General features: G+C 39.2%; 1 protein-coding gene across 3 annotated transcripts in view; it reads right to left on the reverse strand.

Annotated features, from left to right (window-relative positions):
• PLCL1 (phospholipase C like 1 (inactive)) overlaps positions 1-21,090 on the reverse strand; it is a 327,021-nt gene that overhangs the window by 16,704 nt on the left and 289,227 nt on the right. Inside the window, exon 6 of one of the 3 annotated variants that reach the window (XM_081813915.1) lies at positions 4,385-4,954. The exons of the other annotated variants lie outside the window; for them this stretch is intronic. Coding sequence (XP_081670041.1) covers positions 4,940-4,954 — 15 coding nt within the window. The 3' untranslated portion in view covers positions 4,385-4,939. Of the gene's footprint in view, positions 1-4,384; positions 4,955-21,090 lie in introns of those variants that run through there. 3 annotated transcript variants of the gene reach the window in all.

The following is a 21,090-nucleotide window of genomic DNA, read 5'->3' on the forward strand; positions in this document are numbered from 1 at the left end:
TGAAAGATGTAGGATGCTACAAACCCCAGAGCAGACAAAGACTATAGAGACCGTTCCTAGTACTAGAAGAAGACTTCTAAAATGCATTCTATTTGCCTCGTATTTGCTTGGTGTGATTTCACTGTAAGAAATTACTGATTACATTGCTTAAATTATTGGCTACTTCATCTATCCAAAGGATAAACCTGCAAAAATGCCAGAATAAGAGTGTAAATGTGTGGGGCGCCTGGGTGGCTCGGTCGTTAAGCGTCTGCCTTCGGCTCAGGTCATGATCTCAGGGTCCTGGGATCAAGCCCCACATCGGGCTCCCTGCTCAGCGGGAAAAAAAATATCTCAGTAGGCATATCATGAAAATAAGGGCATAACCACACACTATTACCCCAATGAAATTAGCACTCATCCAGCAATTTCATCTGATATGCAGTACATATTAAATTTTCCCAAATGTCTCAAAACATCTTTAATAGCTTTTTAAAATCCAGAATCCAATCAAGGTTCACACATTATTAGCACCTCTGAAAATAATGATCCAGCTCTGTGACGTTAGGGGAAAAGCCTGAGTGACAGTTCACACTCAATGGCAAGTTCACAGCCGTGGATACTGCTTCCCTGAAAGACACATCTCCACAGCGTCACCCTGTCCACCTTCTGGAAAAATGCATCATTAAATCATCACATACACCTGTCAAAACATTTCTTCTGAATGTCAGACACCATCACTCTTACATTCTTGTTTTTAAATCCACGTTATAAATATATATGCCTGGAAAAATTCATCACACATTCACCAAACCCTTTCAGTGTTACGCTGACACCTCCCTAAATGCTCGTCCTATCCAGGCCTCGGATTTCTTCCCACATAACTGTGAAGATCAAACTATCAGAAACTAGTGGGAGAGAACATTCATAGGCAATTCCAATATTTCAGTAGCTGATATTTTTTAGGCCTTAGATATGCAGACACAAAAAAACACACATTTTTGGATGAGCTTTAAATTGTGACTATGTAGAAAATCTGGAACAAGCCTTGTGTGATTCTGTCCATGTGCACAGACGCTTGCTAAAGAAACTAGCCCCCTGCTGACCTTGAGGTGGGATGGCACTACTCTGTTCTATCAGAGCCCGCCTCTCTGGCTACAGATGGTTGGACCGAGCTTGGACACGTAGCCCAAGAGTGGCCAATTAATAGCTGGTTAGTGACCTGTCAGTTAGCCTGGCTCCAGGAAGCAATGATGGCAATTAGTGAAAGCAATCAGATTAACTCTCTCAGAATGTGACCTGGGATATTCAAAGAGCCTTAGTCAGAGGTGCTAGAAAATACACAGAGGAAAACAAGAAAGGGGAGGGAGCTAAGCCTTTCCAAGGCTACTGCACTAGAGTGAAAATTCACAATTCTTCCTCCTGAGAGAGGAAAAAAGCCTGGTCCCCTAAAGCCTGCTTGGATTGCAATGGTCTTCCAGCCCAAATCTCTGTGAGGCTGCCCATTCTGTGGCTTCTCTTCCTATCAGGAGACGTGTTTCCTGCCTTGTCACATACATACTTCTTACCTGATGAAGCTTGAATGAATCCCCGTTCCCTGTAACTCAGGTAAAAGAAAAAAAAAATTACTTTAAATGAGAAATGACAGGTCTGTTACAATTTTAACCACACCATTCGATTGGTTGATAATCAAGGCAAAATAGAATTTAAACCATGTTTTTGTCCCAGCTAAAGCTTTCTAAGCTTCTCATAGAGAAAGCCAGAATCAGTCACAAGGGTAGAAAGGACAGGGATTGTGGCTGATGTCTGCAGTGGAAAGAACGATGAACAAATTAGGATTTGGCTGGGTGACCTTGGAAATATCACCGCTAACTCCTGGGGGCTACTGTTTCCTTTTCTATTAAAGAAGGGGGTTGGATGAAAGGTTCTTTGAGCTCACCTTATATACTGAAAGTCTGTCATTTATTAATTAGGGCTCAGATTAAAATTTCTGTATTAAAATTCATCACTTAATTACTTTAAGTAATAGACCGTCTAGTGGGGAAGAGATAAGGAGGCGATTAAAGTGTTATGATAGCGGAAGAACAGGGTACCATGAAAACGCATGGCAGAGATGCCTAACCCTGTTGAGGATGGAGGGCCTGGAGAAGAGGAGGTGTCAGAAAAGGTGTCCTGAAGACTGGGAACCTGAGCTAACAGCTGAGGCACAGATAAAGTGCCCCCCACAGTGCATCAACCACAGAGTCCAAAGACCTCCTCTGAAGCAGAAGGGACACTTCCTGTAACTGCTGGGCATGAGAGCGCAGCTGGTGCCATTGAGAACTGGGAAAAGTTCGGTGTGGCTGGAGGGGCCCATGGAAGAGGAAGGCAATGAGAGATGAAGCTGGAGAGGAAAGAGGTCACAAAGAGCTCCATAGGGGTAGTTAGGAAGTTTGCAGGAGGCGCCATGGGAAACCTTGGAAGGGCTTTAAGCATGCAGAGTGGCTATGACCAGACTTATGTTTAGAAAGGTCACCTCAGCTGCTGTGCTGCAGAGGGGGCCAGGGTATACGGGAAAAGAAAGACTTTTCACTAACTCAAGTGATCAATGAAGAAGACGAAGCTATGGGAATGGAGATCACATATTTCAAAGGCTGACCCAGCAACACTTGGTAATTGCTTAGAGGTGGAGGCTCAGGATAAAGATCAAGAATAATTCCCAGGATGCTTGCATGGATAACTCCAAATTGTCATTCATTCTTTCATTCATCCATTCACTTACTCAAGTAGAGATACCAGTGGTGTCAGATGTGCATGGAGATGAACATAGTCTGAGACACGTTGACCTCCCTGTGATGAAGAGAACCCCCAGTGTGATGCCTGGAGGGTAACTAGGAGGGAAGGGTCACAAATGGAGGTCATCTAGAGATAAGGAGAGACCCGTGGACCAAAGATACACATTTGGGATTTGACAGCAGAGTGAAGGGAATGAAAACTATTTGCATGGACACTGTGACTCTGGGAGAGAGGATGGAGTGAGAAGAGAGCCTAGGCTAGAACCCTAAGAAACACCAGCATTTAGCAGACGAGCAGAGGAAGGGTAACCTGCAAAAACCGCTGGGAAGAAAGAGCCAGAGATGTAAGAGGAACACCAGGAGAGTGCAGTGTCCCAGAATTCAAGGGAAGCAGTGATGCAAGAAGGAGTGACCAGCCGCAGAATGTTCCCAAGTGGTCAAGGAAAATAAAAGCTAAAGACCGTCCACAAGATTTCGTGACAAGAAGGTGACTGGTGACCTTGGTGAGAATGACTTAATGGAGTGTCAGAGGAGAAGACAGATTAAAGTTGGCTAAGGACTGTGTGGGAGGTAAGGAAGTGGATTCGGCAAGTGTAAACAACCTTGTTAAGAAGTTTGACTGTGTAGGCGAAGAGAGATAGGAAGTAGAGTAGCTGGAGGGGAGCTGAAAGTCTTTCATAAAAGCCATTTTATATGTATAAACACAGATATGCTGAGCAATGAATGTGAAAGGAAAAAGACAAAATATGAAATGGAATTACTAAATGCCTCTACTTCTTGGATTGATTGTTCTTCTAACTTGATTTTCATAGTATCCTAATATTCTTTCTCCTTATTTTAGAGCCCTTTTATTGGTATGAAGTGGGAAAGTTACTCATCAATTAAAAATGTAAAGCACGTAAGCTTAAACATATAATTAAATCTATCTAAATTTAAAAGTAAAAAAGCAGGGATTTCATAGTGTATGCATTTATGGCTACCTCTAGAAAATGACACGTTCTCACATTGTCCACCAGGTGGCTCCCTTGGTTCCTGTCTGTCCACAAAAAGCTTGTGTGCCAATGGTTAGAAATGGCCTTCTAAACTGAGGGTTCTAGAGGGGAGGGGGCTGGGAGGATGCGTTAGCCTGGTGATGGGCATTGAAGAGGGCACATTCTGCATGGAGCACTGGGTGTTATGCACAAACAATGAATCACGGAACACTACATCTAAAACTAATGATGTAATGTATGGTGATTAACATAATTAAAAAAAGAAAAAACTGAAAAAAAAGAAAAAAAAAGAAATGGCCTTCTAAAACCATTTGGTTAATTCCTCTGCCTCCATGTCAATTTGTACCTCAGTCACTCTAAGTGTCCTCAAAGTCATACTGAAAACTTACAAAGTCATCCAAAAACATTAATGTCTCACCAACTTGTATACGTAAGCATTTAAATTAGAAGCGAACGCTATGTTCACACAGTAGAAAATGATTTTCACAGAAGGAAAGTACCTTAGCAAAATCTGAACTGATCATGCTTCATCAAAGGCAAAAAAAAATCTACCACTTGCTTTTAGAATTTGGTGAAAGGAGAAAAAATGAGTATCCTTATACTTGCTGTTTGGAAAATGTTAATAGATACAACTCAATCTAATATGACCTAAAGCTCTCAGGTTCAAGTAATCTGTTGAGGGTTATAAGACATAAAGATCTTTCCTCTACTTGATAGGGGTTATTAGCATGATTCAGCAGGAGGAAAATGTTACCATTATGTATTTATGAATATTCGAAGTAAGGAAGATATATGAGTTGAAGGGCAATTGAAAGAGTCTACCCCATAGATACTTCCCTTAGCCCTTCTCCCATCCTGCTGTGCCTGAAACACCCACCAGAAATACAAGAGGAAAGGGCAAAGTCAGTTTTACAACTATGAGTGCACAAAGGGACTACGAATACACATACACATACACACTCACCGTAATAGCAGTTAAAACCAGCTTCCTTCATTTGCCAACTTTCTTAGGAAACAGTTCTATCATTTTTAACTTGCTAACAGTGCAGGATGAACATTAACACCTCAGGTTTGAGACTCAACTGGAAATGAGAGAGGGGCCAAGGAAGAGATGGCTCCCTTCACGAAGCCCCTCGGGAAATCCTCATGGCTGGGGGAGCAGGTTATTTTACCACCACTTTTTTCCGTCTTTCCTCATTTCCTGAGAAACTTAGAGAAAAAAAAATCCAAACAATTAGCCACTAAGCAAAATCACCTGGGAAAGCAGGAAAGACCACAGGATATTTGGAGAATTGCAGAGGGATTGCCATGGCTGGAGCACGGGGTAAGTGAAAACTAATACAAGGAGGATGAAAGCACCTCATTAAGGGAAATGACCTACGTAACAAGATAGCAACCTCACTGGAGACAAATTAAAGGAATTGTATACACCTGGGCAGGATTTTATAACTTTGTTACCCTAAAGACCTGAGAAGCTATAACCCTCTGAGGAAAGTATTTGTTTGTCAATATTTACTTCATATGGCCCTATTTGTTATGCTGCTTAAGTGAAAGTTGACATAATGTCTATTCAGCGCAAACACTAAAGCATTCTAACCAACCACTAGCAGGATCCCATGGGCCACAATTCCCTACTCTGTAACTTTCCATATTTATGTAGTGGAGCAGCCAGGCTGACACCTGCCAAGAGAGGTTTCAGGACTAGAGAGGAATCAATGGATCCTGGCAGCCCGCTCAGCTGCCTTCAAAGGGTGACCTTTAGGTGTGCAGCAAAAGCACTCCCCCACCATGATATATTATTTGTTCTAATCCTCAGCTTCAGGTCGCATATTTTAATAAAGTCTTCCACTAACGTCAACTTCAAGGGTATTAACCGGGCACAGCTGATTTTCTTCCTCTCTGCCCACATACGATTCTCTCCTCTTTCCTCTTGAACTTGGAGAAATGGAGACTCACTGTACTGAAGTTGAGATGAGCTCCCCCAGCTGTGGAGAAAGAGTCCAAGTGTTGCTGTCCCATTTTAAAGTAACAGTCTCCAGTGCTCTTCATATCTATACCCCACAGGATGTTTATTTTCTACAGTCAAGGGTTGTTTTTTTTTTAATAAAAAGAAAAATATAAAAACCCCCTAGTTACTATGGACAAATTGCTCATACATACAACGATGAGCACTCAAAGAATACGAAACCTCAATATTCATAATACGAAGGGAAGAGAAAATCTGCCTATAGTTTAAAATGAAGTCCCATTCCTCATTTTGAAGGCCAGACTAAGATGAGATTTGTACTGTGGCCTGCAGCCAAAAGTGGACTATTTTGGTAGATGTATACATCTTCTAGTCTCTAGGGAATTAACGGTTAAGAATTCTCTCTTTTACTTCATAATTCTGGTATCTCTGCTGTTCAGTATGGTAGTCACCAGCCGCATGTGGCCTTTGAACACTTGAAATGTGACTTGTGCCACTGGAGGACTGAATATATAATTTTATTTAATTTTAGTTATTTTTATTTTAATAGACACCCATAGCTAGGTTTTCCACATTGGACAGCACAGGCTACAAATGATGCCAAACTTCCTCAATGTAATGAATCAACTAAAATTATTTTTCACTCTTTCCAACCTCTTTCCTGACATAGCACTCGCCACAATTACAATTTAATGACTAATTATGGCTTGCACTTTTTAACATCTGCATCTCCCACAAGAACACACACTCCTTGAGTACGGTGGCTTCTTCCATCACATGCACAGCTATATTCCCAGCAGCTTAACACAGGGTCTTGCCCAAAGCAGGGATCCAAAGCATTTGTTGAATGAAAGAATAAATTGGGTGCCACCGAATACACATTCACCTCAGCCTAGAATTTCCCAGGACCACTGACATCCACTCCCAGCAAAATCTTAATGCCCAACTTTTTAACTCTATCAAGGAATATCAATTCACCCAAAAACTAGCCCATCCTTTTATAACCAATATATTGCCCTCTACCTTTTACTCAGGCCCTTTTATAACAAGAATTTTCTAGAGAAAATAACCAAAGGACTGGCCACGATGCTATTAGCAATTTCAAGGTCAGGTGGAGTGACAACAGGTATAGCTGGGGGAGGCAGGAGCCACTGGAGTAATAATGGATATATCTGGTAAGAGATGTGGGCTGGTAGAATTCTTCTAACCACACCACTAGGGAGACTGTCCCATCTGCCCACATGGAGAACAAGTCCTGTGACATTGGGTGCCCCACTTCACATAAAAATGCATTCTAATCAGGGGTGCCCATGTGGCTCAGTCGTTAAGTGTCTGCCTTCAGCTCAGGTCCGGGCCCCAGGGTCCTGGGATCGAGCCCTGCATTCGGCTCCCTGCTCGGCAGGAAGCCTGCTTCTCCCTCTCCCACTCCCTCTGCTTGTGTTCCCTCTCTCACTGTGTCTCTCTCTCTCTGTCAAATAAATAAATAAAATCTTTAAAAAAAATGCATTCTAATCAAATTATATTTTTCAGCCAACAATCATATGAAACTGGATTCCCCCCCACCCCAGTAGGTTTTATATTAGGAAACTCCTTACACTTTAGCTTTCAAACCTTTTCATCCTGGGTCACTGCTATGAACTGAATGTGTCCCTCCAAAATTCATGTTGAAACCTTAATCCCAAGTGTGATGGTATTTGGAAGTGAAGCCTTTGGGAGGTAATTAGGTATGGATGAGGTCACAGGGGTTGGGATTGGTGTCATTCCAAGGGAATGAAGAACTCAAGCTCACTCTCTCTCTACCATGTGAGGAAATCAGGAAGAGGGTTGTCACCAGAGCCTGACCTGCTGATACCCTGACCTCAGACTTCCCAGCCTCTAGTACTGTGAGTAAATGTTTGTTGATTAGGCCATTCATTCTGTGGTATTCTTGTTAGAGCAGCACAGACTGACTAAGACAGTCACTGTATAAGTTTGCTAGGGCTGCTCTGACAAAGTGCCACAGGAATATTCAAGAAGATTAAATAACAGAAATTTATTTTTCTCACAATTCTGGAGGCTAGAAGTCTGTTGTCAAGGTGTAGGCAAGGTTGGTTGCTTCTGAAGCCTCTCTCCCTGGCTTGTAGATGGTCTTCTTCTCTCTGTGTCTTCACCTGGTCTTTCTTCTGTGTGTGTTTCTTTAATCCTCTCTACTTATAAGGACCCTAGTCATGTTGGATTAGGACCCATACTAATGACCTCACTGTAATTTAAATACCTCTTTAAGGACACTATCTCTAAATACAGTCACATTCTGAAGTACTGGGCATTAGGACTTTAACACATGAAATGTGGGTGAATACAATCCAGCCCATAACAGTCACCCCTCTCCCAATGTTCCAATCTGTGTCTCAAATTAACTTGTTATCTACATCCAACCACCCTAGAAACCTCTGTTTAAAATTTTGGGATGGTTTGCCTATTGTACTATGAATGACAAACACTTCTCTGACCATCTGTAGACCCTCACTGCTTGTATATATTTGTAGGCTTAGGACTTTATCATTATAAAGTATGGCTTTACCATCATCAATAAGCTTTTTCATACATTACATATGAAATAGCCATGTAACAGGTGGGACGGTGTGGTCATTCTATGGATGAGGACTCCAGGTACACATGCCTGGGTTTCGATTCTAGCTCTGCCACTCATTAGCTAGTTGACCTTCTTAAAGGTTAGCTATTACCCAACCCTCCTGTCCCTCAGTTTTCTCATGTACAAACGAGAAATATTAATAGTACCTACATCCTGTGGTCGCTATTACAATTAAATGGTTTAATAAGTGTGAAACACTTGGAACTCTGTCCTGTAAAGAATAAACATTTTATATTATATCTCTGTTAGCTATTATTATTTGTTGCTATTGCTAAAGGGCACTCTGTATTTAAAGTATTGGAAAGAGAATCAAATTCATCAATTCTAATCAGCCATATGCTGGATACCAGTTTTACAGTGAATAGTTTCATTTTCCCTAAAATGCCCACCTCTTTTTGGTGCATGCAAGTTGTTTTTCAATATTTTTCTAAGTTACTGAATACAAATAATGATGATCCCAAGATGAGAGGATTTTTCCAGAAGTATAACTAAGACCAAAGGGAGAAGACTTGCCTGTTTGGCAAGTAAATTCGAGGAAGGAGAGGGAACTCTCAAGGCAGTTTCATATATTTATAGCACTAAGTATATGATGAGCTCTTGATAAATATTTAAAAAGTGACAATGATGAAGACGGTGATGATTCACAAAGGGAGGAAGGAACTCAAGGATGAAAGTTACCCAGATTTTAAAAAAAGATCATATAAAAATGTTTAAAGTTCAGTCACTTGGAATGTTAATGATATCTGAACCATCCTGGAAAAAGACAAGAAACTTGAAGAGAACCGAAGTATCTTCTCTCAGTCCTCTTATGAGAAACTAAAAACAATAATGACTAAAGTGTTAGTTACTGTACCAGGGTAATTTTCAATATTCTTTTCTAGGCTTATATTCAAAGAATTCAATTAAACAAACACATCTTGAGCACATACCATGTGCCGTTTCTACTGTAACAATAAAAAATGGAATGTGGGCACTAGAATGGTAAAATGTAGCAGAGGGCCACCAAAAATTGTATATAACGTATACTCAGAACATTTATGTACTTGTGTGTACACTGTATGCACACTGTGTAAACTGAGGAAAATGGCTGGGAAGAGCTGAGGCAGGGGTCTAGAAAACTGTGCAACTCTATAAATATCCCAGAGATTAGTCACTCATTGCCTGAAAAACAAAAGATGGGCACCAGGAGGATGAAAAAAATAAAGGTGGGCATCGGGCCTACTGAGAGGAAAAGCTAAAACTGAAGTACCAGTTTTATGCACGTAGATGCCTGTCAATTTTCTGTGAAGACAGAATACCCGGGTGGGAAAAGATGAGCCTGGGTAAGTTTAGGCCAGGGCGAATGAAACTCCCCAGAGGTAGAAGGAAGAAAGAAGAGGTCAAAATGGCAAACCCATGAGAAAATGCAGCTGCCAAGAACCACAGAAGCACTCACCTTCCCACGTGGCACACAGACATCAAGGGGTGACATTGGACCCCATGACTTGGATATGAATAACAGGCTTTGGAGTCACACAGATCAAGGTTTGTGTCTAGCTCCACTTCTTACTGGTGCGTTATGTTATACTGAACACATTGCTTCGCTTCTGTAATCCTGTTTCCCAGTTTAGCTCAACACTGTGCTCAGGCACAGTCCCCACCCTGAAGGAGCACAATGTCATAAGAAAAAAAGACATGGGAACAAATCATTAGGATATAGCGAGTCAGGGTGGGGAACACATTTAAAAAGTGACAGTGATGAAGAAGGATGAGATTGTACATAAGCTAGAGATATAGCACCGAAAGGGGATTATCTGGTTTTGATGAGAATTGGGGTTGGAGCACATGGAAAGAAAAGAGCAGGAAAAGCTTCCCTAGAAAGGTAACAGAGAACATGCGTTGGATTCGAGAGAGGAGGAGGGACTGGTTAAGTGACTGAGGAGGGGAAGAACATTACAATCGGCAGGAACAGCATGTGTGAAGGCGTGGAATCCTGAAACTGCCCAGTGTGTTCCAGGAACCACACAACTGTGGGAGTGTGAGACGGAAGGTACAGAGCTAAGCAAAGGGCCCATCACAGAGGATCATCTTATCCAGGCCAAGAACTTGGAATCACGTTATAGCTGACAGAAAAACAATAAAACATTCATCTCACTCCACTTGGGCTATTAATTTCAATCCTCTAAATTTTTTTCTGAAGTATTTCTTTTCTGAAGATTAAAAATTCTTAATTAAATTTTCTTTCACAAGAAGCTTGCATTAGACTTGGAAAGTGGATTGGACGTTATTTTCCCAACGACTTCTGTTTCTGTCATCTGGAGTTACAAACTGAATCAACTAAGTTTGATTGTTAAAACCAAAGTTAAGATCTAACTAAGATCTAGTTGAGCTACAAAGGAAATTTTCCTCCTCTGATTTCTCGAACACTGGATTGTTGAGCTTCTCTATCGTGCTCCACTATACCAATAAACGACGGGTTCACAAAAAAGACACAGCACTGCACATGGATCCTTTTGAAATAACTGAAGACTTCTCTTAAGAGTAAACCTTAGCAGGGGCGCATGGGTGACTCAGTCGGTTAAGTGCCTGCCTTCCACTCAGGTCATGATCTCAGGGTCCTGGAATCAAGACCCACATGGGCTCTCTGCTCAGCAGGAAGTCTGCGTCTCCCTGTCAATCTCCCTCTGTGATCTCCCTCTCTCTCTCAAATACATAAATAAAACCTTAAAAAAAAAAAAAAAGAGTAAACCTTAGCAAAGAAAATCACTGTGGTAGACAATAATTATAATTAATACAAGTAATAAATACTTAAAGACACTCCCAAAAACTTCATGGAAAATAGGAGGCTAGAGATAGAAAAATTCTTAGACTGACAATTTCATGGAGGTTCTATGACAAATCCAGGGGGCACCATTCACACAGACGCAAAGGAAATGGCATCCCCTAGAGCTGTGTAGTGCACAACTCACATAGTGGCATGAGGCAGTTCTGGCCAATTCAGGGATCAGATCATTAAGCTTTGTGTTGCAAAAAAGAAGTGGCAATTGGTGGTGGGTATTGAGGAGGGCACATTCTGCATGGAGCACTGGGTGTTATGCACAAACAATGAATCATGGAACACTTCATCTAAAACTAATGATGTAATGTATAGGGATTAACATAAGAATAAAAAAAAAAAGAAAAAGAAACAGAGGAGCAATTAAGACACATAAAAAAAAAAAAAAGAAGTGGCATTGGTGTAGAAATGTCTAATCAAGAGCTCCAGTAAGATAATTTTGGTGTACTGATGTTTAACTTCAATGCAATTCATAAAGTCTCAAGTAATGAGTTATCAAGGTCAGCTGTAGTTCAAGGTCTCCTGTGAAAACTCTTCCTGGGTATCCTTGACAAAGGAGCCAAAGGAAATGACCTTCCCAGGAGCAGTTATTTAAAGAATAAGGATGGTGGTAATCACTTCACTATTTGCTCCCTCTCCCTCTGACCAGAGAGGAAGTTCTAGGACAAAAATTATACTTTCTGAGACAAACCCAATAACCTGTAAGTTGGTGGTTATTAAGCAAAGGATAATAACAGAAATGATTTAGTCTGAATGATTTAACTGTAATTTCATAGCTGAGACAGTACTTTCCAGAATTTAGAAATGGAATGTCTACCCTGGCAGTGCTTATCATCATTATATTATTGTACATTTTTATGATTTTCACAAGAACAACTGAGAGTAGTTTTTAATAACAAAAAATTCAGAGGAGGACAGCACTTCCTCAATGTTGGTTGTTAGTGTATCTTCATGCATATTTGCAGAGCTTAGAATGACTAGGGTTAATAAATGAATTGTTTAATATAAGAACCAGGGCTATGTTATAACATAGCACACAAGCACACACTATATATACATATAATTGTTCCTTTCAATGACATTCTTCCTCTCCCAGGCAAAAATGTATTACAGATAAAAGAGAACAGGATGGAAGTTGCTGGCTTTTTTCCCTCCCTGGTTTCAGATTACATGAAAACACTCCATGGGCTGACTCAGAGGATACACAATATACATTGTTAAGAACTTTAGGCTCATTTATTCAGATTTAATATTAGGACATAGTTACTATTAAAACACACTTTTCATACATAAGCATTTACATGCCAGCTTCATTTTTTTCAGCCTTGGATATTAGTTTCTTGGTTAATATCAAATCCACAATAAACAAAGGAGCCACTTCTGCAATATGTATAATAAGTGTAAAGAACCATCTGGAAGGTAAGGGAATGGAGGAAGTGGTGTGCAACCAGCCATGATTTCACCAGCAAATAAACTGTCTATAGCTCTCAAGTGTCAATATGACTATTCTATCAGATGTTCAAAATGTACTCATCCATGCAGTGTGAAGGAATAAACTACTGCTGTAATAATGTACCACCAGAGAACACAAGTAACTCTAAAACAGTCAACCTTTCCTCTCTCTATATTTTTGCAAAAAAAAAAGGAGTGAAGCTCAACTAAATCTGGAGAAAGAAAATTACAGTGAAACAAACCCACATTTCTGACCCAAGTCAATTGGAATTAAGTGCTGAAACCCAGCCCAGAATTTTACGATATCTAGTATATTTTAAATGTATATGAAAAATACATCTCTTAATCCATGTTTAAGAAAAAAAAGCTCAACTTTCTGAAACTAGATTTGTTAGTAATTGATCAGGAACTTCTTTTTGGCCCAAGAGATTAGTATCTCTCAGGCAACAGGGTCTACAAACCAATTTTATTCTCATTGCTCCATGATGCCAGTTCCCTGGTAGCAGACAGCTGGGAAATCTAGAATATTCTAGATGATTAAGGGATACCTCTGAGATATTTGGATTGCAATCTTTTTTTCTGCAATACATTGTAAAGCAGTTTAAGAACTTTCCATCCCTGAGTCCATTGACTCAAAAGTCCATTGAGAATAGTATCTTTTAAACAAATACTCAAAGAGTTTGGCTATTTTTAGAACACATGGCTTTGTCCTGGCAGATTTACAAACCAAATCATGAGGGGTTAGGGTATCTTGCTGCATATCAAAGGATTCTCTTCAGTGAGAAAGAAATCTATAGTCTTGGTTGTCTCTGAAAGCAAGCAGCTTTTACCTAATGACTTTATAACGTTCCCATAAAATCATCTGATAATCAAAAGTTTAAGACTCAACCCTAAATCATAGTTTTGTGATAGTCTTTTCCTTCCAGAAGTTACTTTCTTTCAAAGCATTAATATAATGATACTGATACTGATAATGATGAATGTTTCTTGCCTTATTCAAATAATTTTCTGAACAGTTATGTGTAAATTTTTTATGACTCTAAAGTTACTTTTAGGGCACCTGGGTGGCCCAGTTGGTTAAGCCTCTGCCTTCGGCTCAGGTCATGACCCCAGGGTCCTGGGATCAAGCCCCACATTAGGCTCTCTGCTCAGCAGACAGCCTGCTTCTCCCTCTCCCCGTGCTGCTCCCCCTGTTGTGCTCTCTCTCTCTGACAAATACATAAATAAATAAATTTTTTTAAAAATAGTCACTTTTAAGAATCCAAAGAGATTTCTTTTTCAAAAAATCTATAACAAATCTTTTCATAAAGCCATGGATTTTTCCTTAAAAGGAAAATTCTGTTCCGAACTATTCTGCTTTGATGAATAGGTGCTTTCATCTATTACAAATGCCTAAGTATCACAAATATATGGGGAGTGATTAACAATACAAAATTGTTTTACGAGAAGTGGGAAATAAGGCAGAAAAAAAGGCTCCCCTTGTCACCCACTCCCTCCCTGCTGGTTTGTTACTTTGGGTATATAATCTCATACATGATGTATATTTGAGTACACTGGATCTACCTGAAATAAGAGAAGTCTAATTAAATTGGAAGATAACCACCTCTGGACAGAGAGAAATATTCTTATTACCCATCATGACCTTTCAATATGACTTTAAAAGAGTAACATCTAATTTCATTATTCTTAACCTAAATTGTCCTTTACATGTTTACCTTTACAGATATGTATATACATGTGTATACATATATATATCCAGACACATATAACATTTTTATATACATATTTATATATGTAGGTATGTATGTTGACATTGTTAAACTTAACCTGAGCCCTGTGCTCCTGGAAAACAGGGACATTAAGAAATTCCCCACCCTTTTGTGTTCCAGGAAATGGTTTACTGCAAATAACCCCCATTCCCCATTATGAGTGAGATAAGACTCATAGGTGCCCCCCTTGTTTACCTATCCCGAGGCCAGACACAGACCTTCCAGATTCCCTTTCAGAAATGATTAGCTCAACTGTTTGAATCCCTTAACCAATCTGGACAAAATACCTGCTTCCCTGATTCAGCCCAACTGTAGTTAGCCTTCTCTGCTTCCTTCAGGCCCCTGAACTTTACCCCTCCCCCATTCTGAGCTGGCAAATAGCACCTTAAAAGTCTCTTAGGATCACACACCCGGTCACTCACTCCCCACACCCCATTCTTTCTAGCCTTGTTTGCCCCTCCTAGGAGACCTAAAAAAAAAATCCTTTTTGCCTGACCTTTGAGAAGCTTACAGATTTTATGAAAGGAACATTCTCCCTATTTATTTGCAATGGTCCCCTTCCTCATATTGCAATAAACCTTTCAAATAAAATCTCTCTTTACCTAAATCTGGATTTGCTTTTACATGACACTTTATACACCACACTCACATATCCATTCAGAGAAGTGAGCTCATGTTGCTCTGATTTGAGTTAAAAATAAGGAAATTAGATAGATGTATCCCATCTTCTTCCTAGAGTAACGTGGAAAGAAGAGCCTGAGTCTAAAAAACCAAAAGGGCTATAAGAAACTAGAATGAAACACTTTTGTTATCAATTTTTTCCACTTATATCATTGTAGACATCAAACTCACCTCAGCTAAAACTCACCTTGGACAAAGACTGCGTAAGAAACAACTTTTCTCTAAAGAAAGATTTCCTGTGAGAAAAGTAAGACCTTCCATAACCTCACAAGTTGGAACCAAGTCCTCTGGTCTATGATGCATCTATTCATTAGGATCCTGCCACTTTTGAATTATTCAAAATCATTATAAAATGCAGCTTTCATCTGGAAAAAAAAAATGTACCTCTGAGAGACACTAAATTTAGTTCCACTGGAGATAAAGTAAAGTGGTCTGTGCTTCCATAATCATGTCAACAGCCTAGCTTTTATCTCTACTAAACTCCTGGGCAGCACAGCTGGGATGCAGCCACCCAAGACAGAAATCTGGACACCATGTAACCAGCCTGTTTATTGCTAAGAAGCATTAACAGTCCATCTAAACTGTCCTATACTTGTTGAACAAGAGCTGTTTGAAATAATGTTTTACATTTGCAACTTTTTTTTATTACAGATGCATTAATTAGACTCCTTTTTAAAAAATTCATTGCTTTTTCTAACACTAATACAGTAATATTATACGTCATATAATTCTCTTTCTGCATCTTTTCAGCTTTAAATCATAGAAAACTCTCAAAAACCAACCTTTCAACATCCTCCTTTGTAACTACAAGTTGTCAAATAAATTTTGTGGATACACATGAACATAGAACGTTGCTGTAGATTATTATTTTAGAAGATGGGTGATTCACTTCACTTATAATTGACAATATGACTCATGACCAGATTTGATATAATAACAAATTAGCTATGATGCTAATGAGTGGTAATTAAATGAGTGAAGCAGACATTTTAGAACTCCCAAGACCAAGCTGAGGAGATGCAGCACATCTTTATTTTGATTTGTTTTATTTTCACCATTATTTTCAGATTGTTTTGGCAACCATACTCAAGTATCGAGATAAAAGACAGAGTTTTGGAACCTATGAAAAGCTAAAGATATTTACTTTCTGCTCAAATGGTACTTCCTCATGGAAGACTTCCCCAACCTCCACTGTCAGGTCAAATCCCATCACATAGCCTCATAATGCCAGGCAACTTCTCCTTCACGGCAATTACCACAGTGAAAAATTTAATATGCAGTGTGTGGATATTAATGACTGCCTCTCTCACTAGACTGTCAGCTCCATGAGACCAGGAGACCATGTTTTTTTCTTCATTAGCACCTTCCCAGGTATAAAGCCTAGCACCCAGTAAGGGCTTATAGATATGTACTAAATGGATGAAAGTGGTTTTACTGAAACAAAACAAACAAAAAATTACAGTTTGCTAATTTATGGACTAGAAGACTTTTATGCTTTGCACCTTCTTATTTATAAATGTTAAAGTGGAAATAAATTAAATCAGCTTCTTGAGATGGAATAAGAAGGTTTTTATTCTGCCCTAATAAGCCAAAGAATAACAAGGTTCTAAAAAATGTGTCTGAAACACCTTTTCAAGTACCTAATCTGAGTATAAATATATCAAACTCAGCATATGAAATCCCAGAAATAGATGTTATACCTTCTAAATGTATATTCTTAACTTCATAGGGCCTAATAATATTTTCTTTTATGTATAAAAATGGTATTAACACATGATTAGAGTTGTTTTTCTATGACTAATCTATTCATTCTATCTCACCTGCCACCTTTTTCCTGGTGATAAATGGCATGCATTGTAAGGCACCTGGTTGAGATTACAGGTGAGTCTGGGGCTTGCTAGGTTGAGTGAGACTAAACCAGTTACCACTAGAATCAGACATTCAATATTAACATCGTCACTATTTTGCCCTTCCCAACTGCAGTCACCAAATATTTCCAGCAGGACAAATATCATAACTACTTGCCAACATTCAAACATTATTTTTAAAACATTTAATTGGAAAAGAAATTTAAATAAATTAAAAAATAAAATGAAAATTTGAAGAATTAATATAGCCTAAAGAAGATATAAACTGGGTCAATACACAACATTCCTTTCATTAGCTATTAGGCATACTTAACTTAACAATACAAGAAACTCTTTAGGTTGTTAGGTATGTTTTTGACCAGATGGATACACAGCTAGCTGGCTAGACAGATGAATAGACAGACAGGTATGTCTTGAGGTAGTAATTACTTATGTGGTCCTTGCTATACAATTTACTTTTTACTATAGAGCACTTAATTTATAGAGTTTAACAGATATACTACGTATTTCCAGAGTAGGAGAACTCTGAATTATAAACTGAATTTAATTATCAGACCCTCTATACTGTTTTTTGAGTGTTTTCATTATAGGGCAGCCTTGCAAAATGCAAGGGAGGATAAGAGATCATTCTGTTTGCAAAAGTTCTTAACAGGAAGGCAGTGTTGTTAAGATGTCAATACTACCAAAAGCAATCTACATATTCAAAGGAATCCCCAGCAAAATCCCAATGTTTTTATAAAAATAGAAAAACCCATCCTACAATTCAGAATCTCAAGAGACTCTGAATAGCCAAAACAATCTTGAAAAGGAAGAACAAAACTGGGAAACTCATACTTCCTGATTTTATTTTTTTTAAGGTATTTATTTATTTATTTATTTATTTATGTAATCTCTACAACCAATGTGGGGCTTGAACTCACAACCCCAAGATCAAGAGTCACACACTCTTCCAACTGAGCCAGCCAGGTGCCCCTCATATTTCCTAATTTTAAAACTTACTACAAATCTAGGGCGCCTGGGTGGCTCAGTTGGTTGAGCGACTGCCTTCAGCTCGGGTCATGATCATGGAGTCCCGGGATCGAGTCCCACATCGGGCTCCCTGCTCGGCAGGGAGTCTGCTTCTCCCTCTGACCCTCCCCCCTCTCATGTGCTCTCTCTCATTCTCTCTCTCTCAAATAAATAAATAAAATCTTTAAAAAAAAAAAAAAAACTTACTACAAATCTAGAGTAATCAAAACAGTGTGGTACTGGCATAAACTCAGACATATAGACCAATAGAATAGAATAGACAGCCTAGAAAGAAACCCTCACATATATGATCAAATGATTTTTGACAAGGATACCAAGACCATTCAATGGGAAAAGGATAGTTCTTCCTGCAAATGCTATCGGGAAAACTGGATATCCACAAGCAAAAGAATTAAGTTGGACGTTTACCTAGCAACATACACAAAAATTAACTCAAAATGGAAAAGACCTAAAACTATAAAAGTCTTAGGGAAAAAAAATGGGCAAAGTTTCACAACATTGGATTTGGTAATGATTTCTTGGATAATACACCAAAGACACAGACAACAAAAGAAAAAATAGACAAATTAGACTTCATGAAAAATTTTCAACTTTGTGCACCAAAAAGACAGTATCATCAAAGTAAGAAGCAACCCACAGAATGAGATAAATATTTGCAAGTCATATATGTGATAAAGGATTAATATCCTGAATATATAGAGAATTTCTAAAACTCAACAATGGAAAAAAAAAAAAGACAAGCAACAATCCAATTCAAAAATGGACAAAGGACTTGAACAGATATTTCTCCAAAGAAGATACACAGATGACCAATAAGCACATGAAAAAATATTCAACATCATTAATCATTAGAAAAATGCAAACCAAAAAACTACAATGAGATACCACCTCACACCTACTAGGATGGCTACTATAAGAAAGAGAAAGAGGAAGAGAGGAAGAAAGAAAGAGAGAAAGAAAGAAAGAAAGAAAGAAAGAAAGAAAGAAAGAAAGAAAGAAAGAAAGAAAGAAAGAAAAGGAAGGAAGGAAGGAAGAAAGATGGAGGGAGGGAGGAAGGAAGAAGGGAGGGAGGGAAGGAAGGAAGAAGGAGAAGGGGAGAAAGAAAGAAAGAGAGAGAAAGAGAAAAAGAAAGAAAGAAAGAAAGAAAGAAGAAAGAAAGAAAGAAAGAAAGAAAGAAAGAAAGAAAGAAAGAAAAGAAAGAAAGAAAGAAAGAAAGAAAGAAAGAAAGAAAGAAAGAAGAAAGAAAGAAAGAAAGAAAGAAAGAAAGAAAGAAAGAAAGGAAGGAAGGAAGAAAATACGCATCAGCAAGGATGTGTAGAAATGGGAATTCTTGTGTACTTTTGGTGGGAATGTAAAATGGTATAGCTAATGTAGAAAACAGTATGATGGTTCCTCAAAAATATTAAATATAGACTTACCATATGATCTAACAATTCCACTTCTGGGTCCCAAAGAATTGAAAGAAATGAAAGTGTCTCAAAGAGATATTTGTACATCCATGTTTATAGCAGCATTATTCACAAAAGCTAAAACATGAAAGTGTCCAAGTGTCCATCAACAGATGAATGGATAAGCAAGATGTGGTATTTATAGGACTTCCAGGAAAGATGGCAGAGTAGGAAGACCCTAAGCTCACGTTCTCCCATGAATACAACTAGATAATATTCACATCAGTGTAAATAAACCAGAAAAAGACCTGAAGGCTGGCAGAACAAACTCTCCACAGTTAAATATAGAGAAAAGCCTTCATCAAAGAGGGTAGGAAAGACAGAGACGTAATCAGGAACTAATGGAGCCTCAAGCCTCAAGACTGTCTACGGGAGGGAGGGAAGACACGGGCATGGGTAGGAGAGAGAAACTCATACTGGGGAGCCCATAAGGGAAGATGCCCATAACATTTGCCTTTGAAAACCAGAGAAGCCAAATTTCATGAGTTCTTAAATCAGTGAGACTTAAAACCTAGAACTTTAAAGATTAGCAGGCTCATAGGAAAGCTGGGAGGGCAAAAGGAAACTGAGTCCCTGCCCTTAAAAAGACACCACAACAAACAGCCCCACAGAGATATAGCACAGAAACAGCATTTTGAAAAACACCTAGGGTATATGGGAAGAAGATTTGCTTATCAATCTCAGAACATATGGTGGAGAGGCAGGGATGTTGGGAGATCTCTCCAGGAACAAAGGAGCTAGCCCTTTCCTTCCCCCACTATGCAACCTAAACACACGGCCATGTGTGGGAATCAGCATGGAGCAGACACTCCCTACCTAACTTGCTAAGAGTGCACCCCATCCCTGCATTCCCTTGCAGACACACCCACCCCAGCCAGGCTTCTGCTCCCGGTCTCCCCCCACAACACACCAGCACGAACCTTGCTAACACTGCCACCCTGCCCCTGCATGCTTCTGTGGTTCCAACCCCTCCAATTTGCTTTTGGCTTGAGCCTATCCAAAGCAGTGCCACAAGCCTGGCAGGGAAACAGCCCCAACAGGTGGTGATAAAGACAGAATTTAAAAAAACAGCAAGAGAGGGGCACCTGGGTGGCTCAGTCGTTAGGCGTCTGCCTTCGGCTCAGGTCATGGTCCCAGGGTCCTGGGATCGAGCCCCACATCGGGCTCCCTGCTCAGCGGGAAGCCTGCTTCTCCCTCTCCCACTCCCCCTGCTTGTGTTCCTTCTCTCGCTGTATCTCTCTCTGTCAAATAAATAAATAAAATCTTAAAAAAAAATAAAAAATAAAAAATAAAAATAAAAAAACAGCAAGAGAAAAGAAAACAGTTATATACAAGGGAAACCCCATAAGGTTATAAGCTGATTTTTCAGCAGAAACTTTGCAGGCCAGAAGAAAGTGACATGATATATTCAAAATGCTAAAGGAAAAAAAACCTGCAGTCCGTAATACCCTATCCAGCAAGGCTATCATTCAGAATAAAAGCAGAGATAAAGAGTTTCCCAGACAAATGAAAATTAAAGGAATTCATGAAAACTAAACCAGACCTACAAGAAATATTAAAAGGGACTCCTTGAGTGGAAAGGAAATAGCATAAGTAGGAGTAAGAAAAGTAAGAAGCCCAAAAGCAGTGAAATTAAGTATATCTATAAAAATCAGTTAAGGGACTCACAAGATAAAATGATGTAA

Source organism: Leptonychotes weddellii, chromosome 3 (genome assembly GCF_054177405.1).
Source record: "Leptonychotes weddellii isolate Sample4059 chromosome 3, ASM5417740v2, whole genome shotgun sequence".
NCBI classification, from domain to species: Eukaryota; Metazoa; Chordata; class Mammalia; order Carnivora; family Phocidae; genus Leptonychotes; species Leptonychotes weddellii.